Source organism: Mustela lutreola, chromosome X, assembly GCF_030435805.1.
Source record: "Mustela lutreola isolate mMusLut2 chromosome X, mMusLut2.pri, whole genome shotgun sequence".
NCBI classification, from domain to species: domain Eukaryota; kingdom Metazoa; phylum Chordata; class Mammalia; order Carnivora; family Mustelidae; genus Mustela; species Mustela lutreola.
In genome coordinates, this window is record NC_081308.1 from 27,040,665 (window position 1) to 27,057,879 (window position 17,215).

The 17,215-nt window shown below is 38.9% G+C and overlaps 1 protein-coding gene and 1 long non-coding RNA gene across 9 annotated transcripts in view; one reads left to right on the forward strand and one right to left on the reverse strand.

The window, feature by feature from the left end:
* The window catches only part of DMD (dystrophin), a 2,248,143-nt gene that overhangs the window by 334,465 nt on the left and 1,896,463 nt on the right, over positions 1–17,215 (reverse strand). For all 7 annotated transcript variants that reach the window (XM_059157899.1, XM_059157902.1, XM_059157904.1 and 4 more), the window contains exons 58-59: positions 12,251–12,371; positions 11,353–11,621 (exon numbers count right to left, since the gene is read on the reverse strand). In XM_059157899.1, coding sequence (XP_059013882.1) covers positions 11,353–11,621; positions 12,251–12,371 — 390 coding nt within the window. The remainder of the gene's footprint in view (positions 1–11,352; positions 11,622–12,250; positions 12,372–17,215) is intronic.
* LOC131821655 (uncharacterized) overlaps positions 10,244–17,215 on the forward strand; it is a 70,580-nt gene continuing 63,608 nt past the window's right edge. For both annotated transcript variants that reach the window (XR_009349958.1, XR_009349959.1), the window contains exon 1: positions 10,244–10,332. This is a non-coding gene — a long non-coding RNA (uncharacterized LOC131821655). The remainder of the gene's footprint in view (positions 10,333–17,215) is intronic.

Consider the following 17,215-nt stretch of genomic DNA (forward strand, 5'->3'; position numbering starts at 1 on the left):
GTTCACAGCAATATATAGATGCCAAACTGGGTTAAAATGTTTTAAAGTAGGAAGATCAGTCAGTAAGATGAAACTCAGTGTTGCTTTGTCACTGGTTCTGAAAAACAAACCAATATATGCTGCTTACTTCCTACATTCACTTGAGTTTTTCTACTTAATTAATTACTACACTTTGGCATATATGGTTGAAAAACTGACTTTATTCTCTTTGCCAATGTGTTTAATGCCATGTTAAGATCATGATGATAGGACCTGAATATCTGGTAGGAAAAAGTTCTCAATTAGCCCACTGAGTCCATAATAATGTGGAATCCCAGGGAATAAGACTTCTAAAAACATGTGTGCTTTGAAACAGAACCAGCAGGCTCTTTGCTGCATGAAGAAAAAAAATTCACCATAAAAATCGATTCTTTAAAAGGAAATAGAAATCTATATTAGTGTTAGATTCTCCAGCCTCGTTCTGGTTAAGAGAGTTTGACATTTCAGGACTGAACACACCGTGGAAACTTAATAAATATTGAAGTTTACAAACAAAAACATAACAATGATATGTGGACCAATTTTTAAAAACATTGAAAATCAATGTGCCCTTACTCTGCCTAATTCAGTTAACTCAATTATTTAATGTATACTTGATTTGAGTGGGTTTATACTAGTTATTTCAATTTCACATTGAACATTAATCAAATTACTTTTAATGTAACCCCCACCTCTACTCCTGCCAGGAACCCAGAATAAAGGGGAAAGTTTGTTTGGAATGTTTCTTTTTTAATATCAAAGCATCTTTAAAGACATGTGTTTCTATTATATTTATCCAATGATTCTTCGTACATAAACCACTCACCCCACACCATAACAATGGATTTTTTTTTCATAGGCATTTAATGAACTGATTTTGCACCACCTTTGGGGGAAAAAAATCCCCCTTCCCCAGTCACTGCCGTTCATTCTACCTCCTGCTTTCTCCCCACAGCTCTCCCACTGCCACCTCACCTCTGTCTCCATCTCGCCACACATATATCCTCCTACCCTGAACACAGGGCCTCAAATGGGGTGACAAGTTATAAAATGTAGGACTCCTGTATAAGCTACCTGGTATTCATATCTAACAAGCAGGTTTTCATTTTCAAAAATTGAATAGTCCCAACTCTTCTGAAGGTCTTCAATTTCAGAAACTCTATATTTACTTATACTCTGTATGTTCACAGCAGGAAATTCTGAGAATTTTTTTGAAGATTTAGTTCATTTACTTTAGAGAGGCAGGGAGATAGAGAGACAGAGAGTATGAGCTAGAGGGGCAGAGGGTGAGGAAGAAGATCTGAGAAGAATGTTTAAGTTTGATTGTTGTCATTGGTGAATGTGATAACATGTAGACAGAGTTAAAAATTATGTGACTAAATATCTTAATTTTAAAGTATCAACAGTGGGAAGGCAATTTAACCTCTAAATCATCTGAAGCAGCCCCCAAATTGTCTGAGTGCCAGTAAAATACTAATAGGAAAATTGGAATAAATAATTGCGAACGTCTTCCACAAGAGACTCAGAAAGGGTAGGTCATTATTCATTTCAAGGTTTCTGAGTGAAACTATGCTCCCTACCTAAGCTATCAATCACTCTCACAGAAGGCCATGTGCCTGCATTCATTTTTGAATTAAATGTTCTGGATGTTGATAAATACAAAAGAATAAGTGATATATTTACAGAAGAATTATTGAAGAACTGATTATTAACAACAAACAAAATATTTATTGTATATATTTATTTGTATATATATTGTAATTATATGTATATATTATATATTATTTCATATATAATTTTTATATATTTTATATATAAATTATAAATATTATTTTATATATATGTATGTGTGTATATGTGTATATATATACATACACATATGTGTGTGTGTGTGTGTATGTATAAATATAACAGCTTCATAATGGAATGATGGTTCTTTTTTTGTTTTTAAGAGTTATTTATTTATCTGACAGACAGAGATCACAAGTAGGCAGAGAGGCAGGCAGAGAGAGAGGAGGAAGCAGGCTCCCTGCTGAATGGAGAGCCCGATGTGGGGGTCATTGCAGGGCTCAATCCCAGGATCCTGGGATCATGACCTGAGCCAAAGACAGAGGCCTTAACCCACTGAGCCACCCAGGTGCCCCTGGAATGGTGGCTCTTAATGTGTCCCTGGACTAAGAGCATCACCATTACCAGGAAACTAGTTAGAAATGCAGCTGTGTTTCAGAACCCCTGAATTGGAAGCTCTGGGTTTCCACAAGCCCTCCAGGTGATTCTGATGCTCACTAAGGTGACAACCACTGCCATAGAAAATTCTTGATATTCTCAATGACTATGTCTCGGTAACTCAAGTCTTCAAATGCATAAATAGCTGATCAATTCAGACACTTATAGATTACATATCTATGAAGCCCAAGTCACTTATGAAGTCATTTTCTTACTAACAATCATTCCTTTCTTAGACCTTTTCATTAACTCTTCTTTTTCATTATCAATTCCGGTAGGTACCTAGGAGGTGGGGCAGAGGGAAGCTAGATTTTTCATGAAGAAACACAATCTTCATTAATTCTAGATAATTATTACATGTACAAGAGCTAAACAGCATTAAGAAGGCCATGTCGAGATGTAGAGGCTGAATGACTTACTAGGGTCCTTGGCTGGAGACACTTTCCCTGGCCTGACATCTGTCCCCCCTGCTGTGACTGATGGTCACCAGCATCTCATGGCTGCCTCTCTTTTTCAGAAAGGTGACCTCTGCTGATGGGAGCCCCTGAGCCCAAGAGGCAACACACATTCCTGGCTCAGGAGGTAACTTCTGTCTCCAGTAGTGGGCCCCAGTTAGCAGTGTGATGGAGCAGAGTTCAAGAGTCCACTGTGTTTTTCTCTTCCCAATTCTGCATTCAGTGAGATTATGTTGGTAGCCTGAATCTGCCACAGTGGGAGTAGGGACCCCACCGTTGGAAAATGCTACAAATGAGCATTCACTCCACCTCAGAGCTAACTGATCCATATTTACCAGCATACTGCTGGCCACTACCACAGGGATTACCTGGGGTGTGAAAGGACATCCCTGTCATGCGGTGTGTATGCCAGCACTCTCTCTATGTCGATCGGGGCATAGCCAGATTTGGCTGGAGGTGGCATACTTGCTTGGCTCTTCTTCTCCCTTATTATGTTTCCTGTTTCCCTAACTCCCATACAGGTTTCTCCTGAAAGCACACTCTTTATAAATCAATGTGCACCGAGGGCCCTGTTCTCAGGGTCTGTTTCCAGGGAACGTGACCTATAACAGAAGTTAAGTCATTAGTTAATTGACTGCTGCACAGAAGCTTCAAAGAATACGTGCTCAAAATTACAAAAAGCTTCTTTAAGTCATGGACCTTGTGGGTCACAGTGGTCAGATAAAAACGCAAAAGATAAATTTGAAATGACAAGGACCTACTCTTTGTGGATGTGCAGAAAAGAAAGAAGCTGATGGCAAAAGATGAAGGCTGTCTGCACAAATTGGGCAATTTTCATATCACGTTTCTCAAATTATGTTTTCATACCCGTGGGTAAATGTCCTGGGGGATTCGTTCACTTAAGATTTTGGAGAAAGCCACTTCCATATTCAAACAGAACTAATACCTTATGGAGAAGATCACAAAACTGCCATGAGATGTAAAAAAATAAAATAAGAAACATCAAAGGAACTTCATGCTCCTGGTAAAAGGAGGTAAGCAGGGAGGGGAAGAGTCCTTGACCATTGAGAGAAGAGAAGTAGAAGAGTTTGAGAAGCACTCTGTAAAATGTAACTGAAAATATTATTTTAGTATAAAATAACCTTACTATGAAAAAAATGGACTCTTCCTATTATGAAAAAGTTAACCATCTTCAAAGCATAGGGTTACATTAGTCTCATAAGCACATGTGTTCCCATAATACCCAGAGAACTGGGTTTACCAAGAATAATTATTCAAGGCCATTGTTTAACCTCGTTAATATAAGGTTATATAAGGCAATAAATTGGTGCCCATGTTCCCCGTGTAATTCTGAAAATTGTAATAGCCAAATGGGACAGCAGGAGCCTATTCCTTGGGTTGTTTGTTCTCAAGTCATGCCTTCTGTGTTTACAGTAGGAGAGTAACATAGTTGTGAACTTTAAACATGTTACGACTTTGGCAGACTCCAAAGGAGAATGAAAATATACACTTGCTATGTGCTTCCATTTTCTAAGGAACTATGGAACGTCAGGTAAAACACACATTTCCAAACTGTTTCTTGTTAACGTGGTACATGCATATAAATGTACAAGCTAATATAAATTCTTGTTCCCTCGGCTTGTTGCCGTATAATAATATGTCGAGAAAAACTAAGCTGCCATTAATATGATCCCCAATACAATTTTATTCATGAAATAAACATTCATACTCCATAATGAGATCAAACTTCTCTGGGTATAGGCTTTAACCATGTCATGAATGAATGAACGAATGACTGAGTTTCGAGATCCGTTAATGCTGACAGTCTAGTACTTAAACTTTTGAAGAGTCTTTTTATGATCTAAGACTCTTGAGGAATAGTATTTATAATTACAACCAGCCACAAACAAAGCTTCTGGAGTAAATCCTCAGTAAACAGGATTGGCATATTAAAGGATCAGATTTTGATATGCTTGTTTTCAAATAATAGGAAGGATGACATTCTTTGGAGAAATATTTATTATCTAATTAAATACTTCCTTAGCAGAATAATGTCAGATGAACTCGTTAGCTGAACATTTTGATTATCCATGTTCTCCTAAATATCCCATGACCAGAAGAGGAGCTGTACAGCTCTGATTTAATGCAACAACAATGGTAACCGATTCTAGCTCTTTTAGCACAGCCCATCAAAGGAATACAAAGAAATCCAAATTGAAATAAGTTCAATAATAAAAAAAAAAAAACCATGTTCCTCTTCCAACTGTTCTAAAGCCTTTCCCTATCTTTAAGCAAAGTTCACTCAGTAATTATCTTATTTATGAAAGTAAAAGCAGAAGGATGTTTCTCTTATTAGATAAAGGCCTTTATATTTTGAAAGTAGATGGCATCTCGAAACAGTCAAAAAGAAAGCGTGTTGAATGTCATCAACTCATTTCCTCCCACCCACTGTTTTAAATCGTTTGCTCAGTTCCAATGTATACTACACTTACATAAGTTGTTTATGAAGAGCCAAATTAATAGTCTCTGCAATTGTTTTCGTTGGAATTTGGAGAGCTGACAAATGAATTAGTAGAAAATGGCAATTCTACATGAATTAGCTTTTAAGTCTCCCTAAGAGGCTGATGCAGAACTTAATAAGAGACTTATTAGGAGAAGTAGGACAACTTAATTCAGATTGATTATAGACTTTGGTGAAGACAGCTGGGGTTCAAATGAAACGAAAAAGAACTTATATGCACTTCAAAGTATGCTAAGCAGATGTCTGAAACAATTACTCTGCACTGGCTTTTCCGAAGTTTCAAAGGCGGGATGGGAATAGCATGGTAAAGGAAGGTTCTATTTGCCTAAGTCGAGGTAGAGGCTTTTAAAACACACAGAGCCCTTGCTAAAATCAGATGCCTTGGGTAAGAAACATGATTCGGCACTGCTGTCCTAAGTAATTTGCTGTTAGCTTTATAAACAAAGCAGGAAATGAGAAAGAATACATGGGAACCGAGGAATAAGTTCTCCCGGAACGTTAACTTACAATTTATTGTACACAGAACAAATAATTTGGTCAGGATTTTTAAGATGACGAGTCTCTGCTTTAGTTTCTAAGCTCTATTAAAGCCCACAATGACCATTCTATTTTAAAAAATAAATGCGACACTTTTAGAGTATGCAAATGAGGTTTTACCATAATATGCCTTCTTGTAGAAATATTCCAAGATATTAAAGGCCAAATCATATGCTCTTCAACATCACAGATGCATGCTTTAAAAAATGGGATTTAAAAAAAAACCCAGGATACAACTCAGGTTACTTTGTATGACAGGTGCTAGTTCCATATGTAACCCAGATTTATAAAATGTTTACATGTTTTTCGTTTGTATTTTTTTCTTAAAGTCTACTTAATACACATAGCATTTGTAGAAAAATAACAAAAGCCTCCACAGAGCAATTCATTTGCAGTTTATAGCCATGAATAAAATATTAGGGAACTTCTCCAGTTACGGGCAGTGACCCTTGTTCATCCTGGAGATATCATTTCTTTAGTCAGTGTTGAGAGACCACTCATATTTTGAATCATTCTTAGGGCTTCCCTGTTTGTGATGGTTCCATCTAACCTCGTATTCCCAACTCTATCAGAATGGGTTATAAGCTTTCTCACTAAAACTCACATACAAGAAAGCGTTGAAAGTTGGCTCATATAAATGACAAATATAAGCAAAACTAATAAAACATTAGAACCAGAGTTAAGATAAGAAAAGCAATAAGGGAAGAGAGAGTTGAGTGAACATGGCAGAAAGCTTCCACTATGTTACATCACATTTCACATTTGCTCTTGGGAGGAAACATACTTGCTTTTCTCAGTGTCAAAGTCCGAGATAGCATTTCATTGATAAATTTCTCAAATAAACCAAGCCACAGGGACTCAGGATGGTGAGCTTGAAGAGATGCATTTGCCAATTAACTTCTTACATTTTTAGATGTGAATGCTAAACACACAAGTCAGGATGGCATGGTGGCTTCATTACAGTCCCTGGTCTACTATACATGTTACTGCATTGTTCTCAAGGAAAATTCCAAAGAGATCTAATCCAAACATCTCATCGTGAGAACTTAAGGAAAAACTCAGAGAATCCCTGCCCTTGACCTTTCGCAGGAAGAAATGTAAGTTAAAAGTCTCAAAAAAAAAAAAAATAGAAAGGAAATAACTACATAGCTGCGACAAATTTGCATAATCTCAAATGGCAGCCTGGGGGAGTTTAATTATGGTGATGGTGTGGAAAACTGTGTTTCAAGGCGACAGGCAAACTAAGGGCAGTGAAATATTCCTGGCTCAAGAATGATGTACCACTCTGTGTAAAGAAACCAGGGTAGATTAGAACAAAAAGGAAAACTTGGAGCGAAAGCAACTCCTCAACTTTTTCATACGGGAGTTGTCTTCAAGAACAAAAATGTCATATGTAGACCATAGGTTCCAAAGTCATTCTGCTTTTGGGGCCCCTGGGTGGCTCAGAGGGTTAAAGCCTCTGCCTTCGGCTCAGGTCATGATCCCAGGGTCCTGGGATCAAGCCCCGCATCAGGCTCTCTCCTTGGCAGGGAGTCTGCTTCCTCCTCTCTCTCTCTCTCTGCCTGCCTCTCTACCTACTTGGGATCTCTCTCTGTCGAAAAAATAAATAAAATCTTTAAAAAAACAAACAAACAAACTCATTCTGCTTTCTTAAAACCTGCATATATTTCACTTACAGATCTAAGTAGGGCACCTAGTAATTCAAGGAGCTCTTCCTACTCCCCGTTATTGCAAGTAAAGTAAGAATATTTGTGCTGTCACAGAAGCAGTGGTGTTATCTCCAGTTAAAGGAGAAATCACGGTTGTGTCCTTGAAATATTTGATAAGCAGTATAAATTCTGAATTTTAAAAATAAAGAGGCATTTACATTTTTTATTTTATTCTAGGGGTTATTCCTACGGAAGCTTTTCTCAGTATCAAAGTCTGGAAGGTTGAGATTCTCTTAGTGAGCTAAATAGTCAATACTGACACTGCGTTCATGTCTATGGGTTGATGATAGGTACACTGTGCTGAAGATGATCAGTCAGCAGCGATGCCACTTCCAGAGTGTCCCAGGACATTGTTTTGCTGTTTTATCCCTTCACCAAATTGCACAGCCACATTTGCTAATGAAATGACATAATGCTCAATCCCACAGAAAAACACATGCCACAGTTAACTTGTATAGTAACTTCTTTACCAAATAAGAGGAGAGTGGAGGTGGGTATTACAATAGAGTCACTAGGGGTGGTGAAAATGAACTCAAGTGGGGAAATAAAATGCTCTCTGGCTACATGCCTAGCTATCAGTTTGGAGTTCCCTACAGCAGGGAGCCTCTGAGGGCTTCAATTGCTGTGTAGAAAAATGGGAACAGTGGTTTTAAGTACTCTTCTACTTCTTTTCAAAGTAAGTTTCAGTTAATAAAATTCACTCCCTGTAAACTACCACCACCAAATCTTCAGAGTTTCAAACCCAGTGTTGTTGAGAAGCAACAGAGAATATGGATTTATCTGAAGCGTTGGCGTGCATAAGCTCTTTTAGAAAGGAATAGTGGGTGCATCTAGGTTTTGTTGTTATTGGGATCAGAGTGAGCATCTTACCAATGAAGGTATGGGAACTAAACTCCGTCTTAGGATCAAGACCAGGTAAGAGAAGGGAAGTGAAAGGAAAAATGCAAATAGGCTTCAGAAAGGGTCAGCTGATACAGAAGCTGTTCTACTCGGAGTGATTTTTTTGTTATTGAATCATGCTGCATACATATTGATCCATACTCAGAATACTACAAAGGCTCCTGTGTGGCAGATACAGCTTAGAATGGATCCCTTATGTCTCCTGTAAAGCCTATAGGTTTGGCCACTTAATTTATCAACTAGTTTGGATCCCTTGAGACATTCTTTTAACTTCATTTGTCATTTTGGGGGCAGATTCTAAAAAAAGGCAGTTCCTATATTTTTGAAAAAAGTACCATTTTTAATGCTGGACAAACACAAGGCAATACATTTCAAAAGATTATTTTAATTTCCAAGTAGCCAGCAATGTTAACCATTGCTTTAATTGCAAGACATAAGGTCTCAGGATGTTAGGGTAGAAGAGATTTTCCAAGCTATACAGTCAAATTTGTAATCGTCTCTTAAATCTCCACCTACCAATTTAATGAAATCAGTTCGACATTAGACCACAGGCTTCATATGAGCAAAGACCAAGTCTGCTTCATTCACAACTGCGTGTAATAGCACATTGTATGGTTGCTCATATACAAGAGTGGAGTGAACGAACAAAGAAGCAGAAGTAGATTCCTTCATATGTTGTGGAAGCTGTGCTAGGAGCAGGGCTTTCATATATACACAGCATGACCCTTTTGGGAAACTTACTTTAAGTGACCAGCGACAATACATGGGAAATATAAGCGTGACAGCTGAAGGATGTGAGGTGATCTCTGAAAACACTGACTAGGGGCCATTTTTTCTGTTGAGTGGGAAGACAAACTATAAAGATGGAAGCAATTTGAGCTGGGCCTTGAGGGCTGAGTAGGAGATCACCAGGCACATAAGGTGGGGGTAATCCAGGCCAAGAGAAGAGCATTGGCAAAGGCAAAGATTTAGGAGAAAAGCTGGCATATTTGGGTAAAGGGGTGCGAGGGACAGAGTGCATGGAATGGCCCGAAGGGTGGGAGTCACAATTGGGAATTTCAACCAGGACTAGGAAGAAAAGGGCCATCTGCCCCCTTCATTCCTGGGACTTTGTTCTCAGGCACGCAGTGTCCCATGACGGGTTTGCGCTGTTGCTGGAAAAGGATGGGTAATGGAGACATCCAATAAAGAAACTGCTCATGCACTCATTCATTAACCAAATGTTTAAAATGCAGTGTTTATCAGTTGTTGTGATGAGTACCAGGGGTTGTATGAAGTGCTGAATCACACTATTGTACACCTGAAACTAATATGACACTGTATGTTCACTAACTGGAATTTAAATACAAACGTAAAAAAAAGAAGGAAGAAAATGTAGTCTTTATGATATGCCAGAACATGGGATTAAAAATGGGATTGGCGCGGGATTTAAAGAAGTATGATATAATAATCTGAATACCACATGCTGAGGGCTAGAACAAGACACCGGTTGAAAAGAGGAGAGAAAAGAGAAAAGATATATTCAGAGGTAAGATGCAATCGGTAAAAATGTGGAAGGATTTAAGGAAGGAACGCAAGTGTGAAGCCTGAGCAACTTGACCTTGGAAACACAGAAGAAAGGGCAGGTAAAAGGGGACAGCAGCAGGGGAACGGACAGACATGAGAATGAATGACCTTGGTTTCAGAAGGGCTGCATCTGGATTCTTTGGGTGAAGAGATTGGCAAAGAGATCCTGCCCGGAAACAGACTTGTCACCATCCTCTCCACTTCACATTGGGAGCGTTTACACAATACAAAAGGCCTTGAGCTAAGTTTAGAAACTTGGGTGTGCCAACATCTAAAGGGTGGGGAGAGTTTCAGAATTGAGGAAAATAAAGGAAGAAGAATGTGGATGGAAAAATGCCACGGAGGGCCAGAGCGAGGAGACCTACCATAATGAGGCTGCCGGCAAACATGCCAAGTGCAGGTCAGAAATTCACTTTTTTTTTTAATATTTTATTTATTTATTTATTTATTTATTTACTTATTTATTTGACAGACAGAGATCACAAGCAGGCAGAGAGGCGGGGGCAGGGGCGGGGAAGCAGGCTCCATGCCAAGCAGAGAGCCCGATGCGGGGCTCAATCCCAGGACCCTGGGATCATGACCCAAGCTGAAGGCAGAGACTTTAACCCACTGAGCCACCTAGGTGCCCCAGAAATTCACTTCTTTTGAATTTAAACCTGGGAAGACTTTTGTTAGTTCTGATGCTAGATGAGTGAACAAAACATGTTTTCAATGTGCTGATTTTCAAAATGATACTCCTAAATATGTATATTCTTTCTTTATCAATATATTTATCATCTATGTGCCACAAGGGCATTTAACTTTGGAATACCCAAATATATAATGATATTTCCTAATATCTGCAGTGGACTATTACGACTCAAAATTGTATTATATACATTGCCTTCTAAGGGAAGGGCAGCAGTAACAGCCTCAATTCACAGTACCATAACTCACCCACGTCATATAATTTCATTAGCACAAAGGCCAAAGCCTAGACTCTTGGATCTTGATTAAGTGTTGTATTTTCCCCTTCTGATACTAAGTTTTGCTGAGAATGCATATGTGTGTGTGTGTGTGTGCGCGCGTGCGCGCACGCACGCATGCGCACACGCGCACACACACACACACACACACACACACAAATCAGATCATCTTAGTACAAACGCTTAAATTCATTTCCTAATAGCAAAATTTGATTGTTTCACCCTGTAACTTTTTAATATTTCATTCCACATTACTAAAGACAGAAATGATTAGATCACTATCTCTTCTTAAATAGCGCATCCAAGATGATTTTTGAATTTGTGAAAGACAGACTGATTTCTAAAGCTTAAGGGCGCTATTTTTAACTTGGTGAGAAGAAAATACTGCACTCAAGTTCAGATTAGAAGCTCTTTTGAGTCTCTCAAAGGCTCTGAAGCAAAGCAATAGATGTTACCTTGACTTTTTCGAGGTGATCTTGGAGAGAGTCAATGAGGAGGTCACCCACAGGCTGCCAGGATCCCTTGATCACCTCGGCCTGACGTAGTTTGAGGTCCAGCTCATCTGTTGCTTCCTGAAGTTCCTGAAGTCTTTCGAGGGCCTCGTCTATTTTTCTCTGCCAGTCTGCCGAGTGCAGGTTCAATTTTTCCCACTCAGTGTTGACCTCCTCAGCCTGCTTTCGTAGGAGCCTTGTGACATTCTGAGCTCTCTCCTCAGGAGGCAGCTCTAAATTGGTAATATGACAAGGTTTTAGGACACAATCACTTTTGTTAAAAAAAAAAAAAAAAACCAACAACACATTGTTGAAAAGGTCATCCTAGAAGAAAGAGAGTACAGTCTAACAAGAGGCCAACCTGCTGATTAATGGTTCCTTTACACTTTGGCATAAATTTTGATAGTGTCCAGCCCATCTCAAGTCTGTCCTCCTGAGTTTATCTGTTCTACCTTCTATCATTCAGATAACTCAAGGTTGATTTAAGCTACTGAGTAAAGAAATGCACACCACAAGCTCTAATTTACTTCAGTCAGGCTCTAAAATTGAAAATTAGCTTGTAGTCTTTGCAACAATAGCATTCCTTCACACAGATACCCTCTTTTGTTTATTATTTTTAAAATGTTTCAATAACTGATCACTAATTAATCTCTTTTACTGTTTATTTATGAATGTGCAAACAAATTTAGGCATGGTGGTTTATGATTCCTTTTTCTTTTTCAACATCTATGTTTAATTTGAATCGATTCTATTTAACTTAGAAAATATGAGAGCTATCCAGACCCTGGCAGCAAGAACGGATGGGTCTCTGTCACCACTGATCCTTCTATCAATATGTTATTACAGTTCCACATTCAATTACCTCTGGGCTCCTGGTAGAGTTTCTCTATTCCTTCTAAAGGCTGCTCTGTCACAAATATTCGTACAGTCTCAAGAGTACTCATGATTACAGGTTCTTTCGTTTTCAATTCCCTCTTGAAGGCCTGTGAAATGAGATGAAAAGAAATGCTTATTTGGCTTGTGGCATTCTTCTCAAAATTAATCCTGGGTGTTCAGAACTTGGTTATGAAATTCCCAGGTCAATTCCTATCTCCTTTATTTCTAAACCGATAGTCACAAAATGATAAAGAAGGCTGTATGGATCTTTCTGTTAATCAGGAAGCCATTGTGTATCTAAAGCTATTCTGAAGAGCATGGGGGGAACTTCTAAGATATGTTAATGTCTTTTCATTAGGATAAGAGTGATTTATTTGTACAACCTGACTGCCAAACCTGAGATCTGAAGCCAAAGTTGCAAAATACACATATGCAAAACACTAGCAGGGCTAATGAATACTTCATGTACCCAAAAGAATGGTTATCCAGAACACAGGGAGTCTGAAGGGCCATTTAGAAGAACTTAGGCTGTACTGAAATATACAACCAATCTAATTCATAACAACCAGCTAATTCTGTCAAATATCTGACAACAAATAAAATGCTATGTAAAAACTCAGTACTTCTGAAAAATACCCAATACATAACCCACTGTGACTTCTTTAAGAATGGTAGAAATGTTTTGAGGTATACTGGATGTAGGAATTGTGGGACTAGGTTTCTATAAAAGGGCAGGCCTAGAGTTGGTCTCTAGGTTAGTTATCAGTTTTAATCTCTAATCTGTAATCTTCACTGATACAGGGAATTAAAAGGAAAGCAAAATACATAGTTTCTACCTTCAGGAAGCTTCTGGATGAGAAGAGGGGAGAAAACTAACACAGTAGAAACAGAGTGAAAACAATAAACTTTGTACATAATTGATCACTAAGGCTTGTGAGACAACATGTGAGGCTAGAATAAATTAACAGATACTTGAAAACCATTGAAGATACTCATTGACCAGACTGCCATCTCAGAAATGAGGATGTTAATGAAAGTATTAAGTACCACATAAACATTAATTGATCAATGTAAAAGCAACAGCAACAATAATAATAATTACCCTGTGCTAGTACTTAATTATTCATATCCTTTTTCAATTCTGCCCTATTTTTAGTAATGTTACCTAATGACTTTAAGCCCCGAGGGAAAATTCAGCTGTATTTCCCTTGAACTTCAGATATGTTATGTTGTAGTAATGCTCCAGAACTCTATTATATGACATATTTACAAATATAATCCTCATCATTCAGAAAAATCCTGAGGTTGATACTTTGCAAAATGATTCATCTCCCATAGTTTAGTTATAATTCAGTAAAGAGAGGTAAAATGTTTGAATTGAAATAATAACATTTTATAAGTGAAATATTAGGATTCAGTCTGTGGATGGGGATGCAGTATCCATACAGTGAGATAATTTGGTGTCCTTGAAATAATAAAGAGTAGGTATTACCATACAGAGTAGGTGGACTATGTACTCGGCTTACACATAAGGCTGATTCTCCAATATTTCATTTGAAATCTGTGTGTGTATGTGTCTGTGTATATGCACAGTCTGTGTATATGCACAGACACATACACACACACGCATGTGTGTATGTATATACAACTTTTGCTCATACATCTAATCTTTCCAATTTCAAGAAAATTACTATCTCCTCCATAGGAGGAAATGGACTCTGACATTATAAAAATAATAACTGTTCCCTTTGTTAAACTACTACGTGTCAGTGGTTGTATCAGAAACTAGAAAAAAGTTGAACGCAAAACAACTCTTCCCATTTAGAAACTTGTATAAGTAGAAGAGTCAAACACATAAATAATTTGTTTATTTTTAAAGATTTATTTATTTATTTTAGAGAGCTAGAACACAATCAGGGAGGGGTAGAGGGAGAGGGAGAGAGAATCTCAAGAAAAGTCCACACTGAGCAGGGCGCCTGAAGTGGGGCTCGAACTCACAACTCTGAGATCACTGCCCTGAGATCGCAATGTCAGCTGAAACCAAGAGTGGGGTGCTTAACTGACTGTGCCACCTGGGCACCCCTAATTTCAGCACAGTGTAGAAAGTGTTATAGGTTAACACAATATGGGAAAGGAAATTGGAAAACACTTCCTAGAGAAGATACTATTCATAAAGAATTCTTTTTTAAAAGATTTTTATTTATTGATCTGAGAGAGAGAGAGAATGAGAGACAGAACATGAGAAGGGAGAGGTCAGCAGGAAAAGCAGACTCCCTGCATAGCAGGGAGCTCGATGCAGGACTCAATCCTGGGACTCCAGGATCATGACCTGAGCTGAAGGCAATCGCTTAACCAATGGAGCCACCCAGGCGCCCCATAAAGAATTCTTAAGCACGAACACGAGTTAGCCTTGGAAATGCAGGTTAGAGGAAGAGAAAGAAAAATGATGATAATACAGGTATGAAGACAAAAGAACATAATATAGTGTGGCATGTGTAGTTATCTCAAGTAGGCCAGATTTCTAGAACATAAAGTACAAGGAGAGGACATATCCAGAGATGAAGTAAGATAGTGTCATTATCTTAAACTGTATTTGACCTTTAACTCAGAAACTGAAGCAAAATCTCTGAGTTGCTAAGAAGTTTAGGTATTCTCTTGCAGGAACTCAGGAAACTTTGAGAGAATTTAAGTAGCGGAGTGGCATGGGCATGTGTGTATTTCAAATAGATGTCCCTGGTATAAATACAGATTAAGTATTCGAGAAGGGCAAGAATGCACTTAGACCAATTAGGAGGCAACGGTATGAATTTAGTGAAAGATTATGAGGATCTGACCCAGGGGTAGTAGGCACCAAAATAAATAAATAAATAAATAAATAAATAAATAAAAATTTAAAAAAGAGGATAGAGGGATAAAGTAGGGAAATTTTTAGTGTGGAGAGGTGTAGGAATTTGGTGAATGAACACAGAAAGGAAGGAGCAAGGAAGACTTCCAGTTTCTAGGTTGGGGAAATGAGTGGATGCTGGAAGCAATTAACCTTCATGTGAAGAAATAAACACTCCCAGATTTCTCAGCATGCCTATAAAAACCTCTGGCTCTCGAGAACCTTCCCATACCATGGGAACTAGAGCTGCAGTCATGTGTCTAGTTAATTTCTCCCATCTAATAGGACCAAATGGTTAGAGCCCAGAGTAAGGTCCCAGGTTCAGCTCCAAGCTATCAGCAAGACTGGAGTGGCTATCCCTTTAGGAATTTACAGTTTGGGGGGAGAAAAAAGCCAAGACCTTGGTGACATCCCTAGTTTGTAAAATCTAAGGCATGTGGGGCTATTTGGCTTCTGGAGAAGTTGGAGTTAGGACTCAGGCCTTTTATGTTTCTAAGGAGACCATTTCAAGAGGAGAAGGTGACCCTTTCTGGAAGAAAAGACCTCTTTCCCCTTTATAAGAAAGGAAAATCTTTCTTCCTGGTCTCTGGACTTGGGAATATGCAGCTAGCCGTGTAGGAACATTTTCCATGGCAAAGGCTCGAATGGAGGAGTGGCATTGATATTCCCTGTTAGGTAACTAAAAGAAATCTGTCTCTGAATTTGAAATCTGTCTCTGTGGGCGCCTGGGTGGCTCAGTGGGTTAAGCCGCTGCCTTCGGCTCAGGTCATGATCTCAGGGTCCTGGGATCGAGTCCCGCATCGGGCTCTCTGCTCAGCAGGGAGCCTGCTTCCTTCTCTCTCTCTCTCTGCCTGCCTCTCAGTGTACTTGTAATTTCTCTCTGTCAAATAAATAAATAAAATCTTAAAAAAAAAAAAAGAAATCTGTCTCTGATTTTGAAATCAGAGACAGATTTCTTTTAGTTACCTAACACTGATCCAGAATACCTCATGTGCACAGTCAGGATAAAATTAATGAAGATGAATATTCAAAACCCAGTACTAACATGAGGGGGGAATCCATTTGGAGAACAGAGTAAGAGGATGTGATATGCTCAGTTTGAAGAGGTACCATTCCTTCCAGAAGGAAATAAATAGCAAATCCTGATGATTGAGGAGAAGAAAAGGAGATTCAGGAGCCATTTTCTCAGTAACATCCACTGAGTGCCTATGATTATGCATAGAAACAAGGATTACAATTACCTAAGTAGATGAGACTGTTCAGGCAGTGGAGTGGGCTAAAGAGAAAATTCTGGAGTGTATATAAAATTTATGGGCAGACAGAGGACCTGGATCCCTGAGATGCCAGGAAAGAATGGAATGGACAGGTAGAAAGCTTGGGGGATATGAGAAGTGTAGAACCATGGAAGGGAGAGGAAGAAAGTGACTGAGAGCTTCCAACCATGACACAAGAACAAGATGGGCACTGAGAAGTGTTCATCGGACTTGGTGAGAGCAATTTCAGTGTAGGGCAATTGCCTCAAAAGTAGGTTTAGTGGAGGAGTAAGTGGGAGGAGAAGGAATAAGTATTTTAGATGAACACCGTGCAACATATTTTTTTTTCTGACAGGGAAAGAAAGAAGATAGGAAGGAAGACAGAGCAGATTACAATGTAAAAGGAAAAGGTGTTCGTTTCAGGATGGGAATCATTTGCACACAGGGTAGAAGATAGGAACTAGCAGTGGGGTAACTGACCATCCTGGTTTGTTGGGGACTGGGCAGTGCTTCATGAAGTGGAACTTTGAAGGCTAAAACCAGGACAATCTCACGCAAACCAGGACAGTTAGTTACCATAGCAGAGAGGAATCTATTAAAGACCTAGACTGGGGAAACAGGAGAGGATTTTTGGAGTAAGGCCTGTAATATAAGGAAACAGATCTTAAAGGTCTCATCAAATTGACAAAGTCTAAGACACTCTTTGATGATGCAGCTCCATTGTTGTGAGCGAACACCCATTGTGAGAGACCACTTGTTTGCCCCTCGAGTTGTTGCCAAGGGCTCAGCACCATCACAGCTGCACAGTTCATTT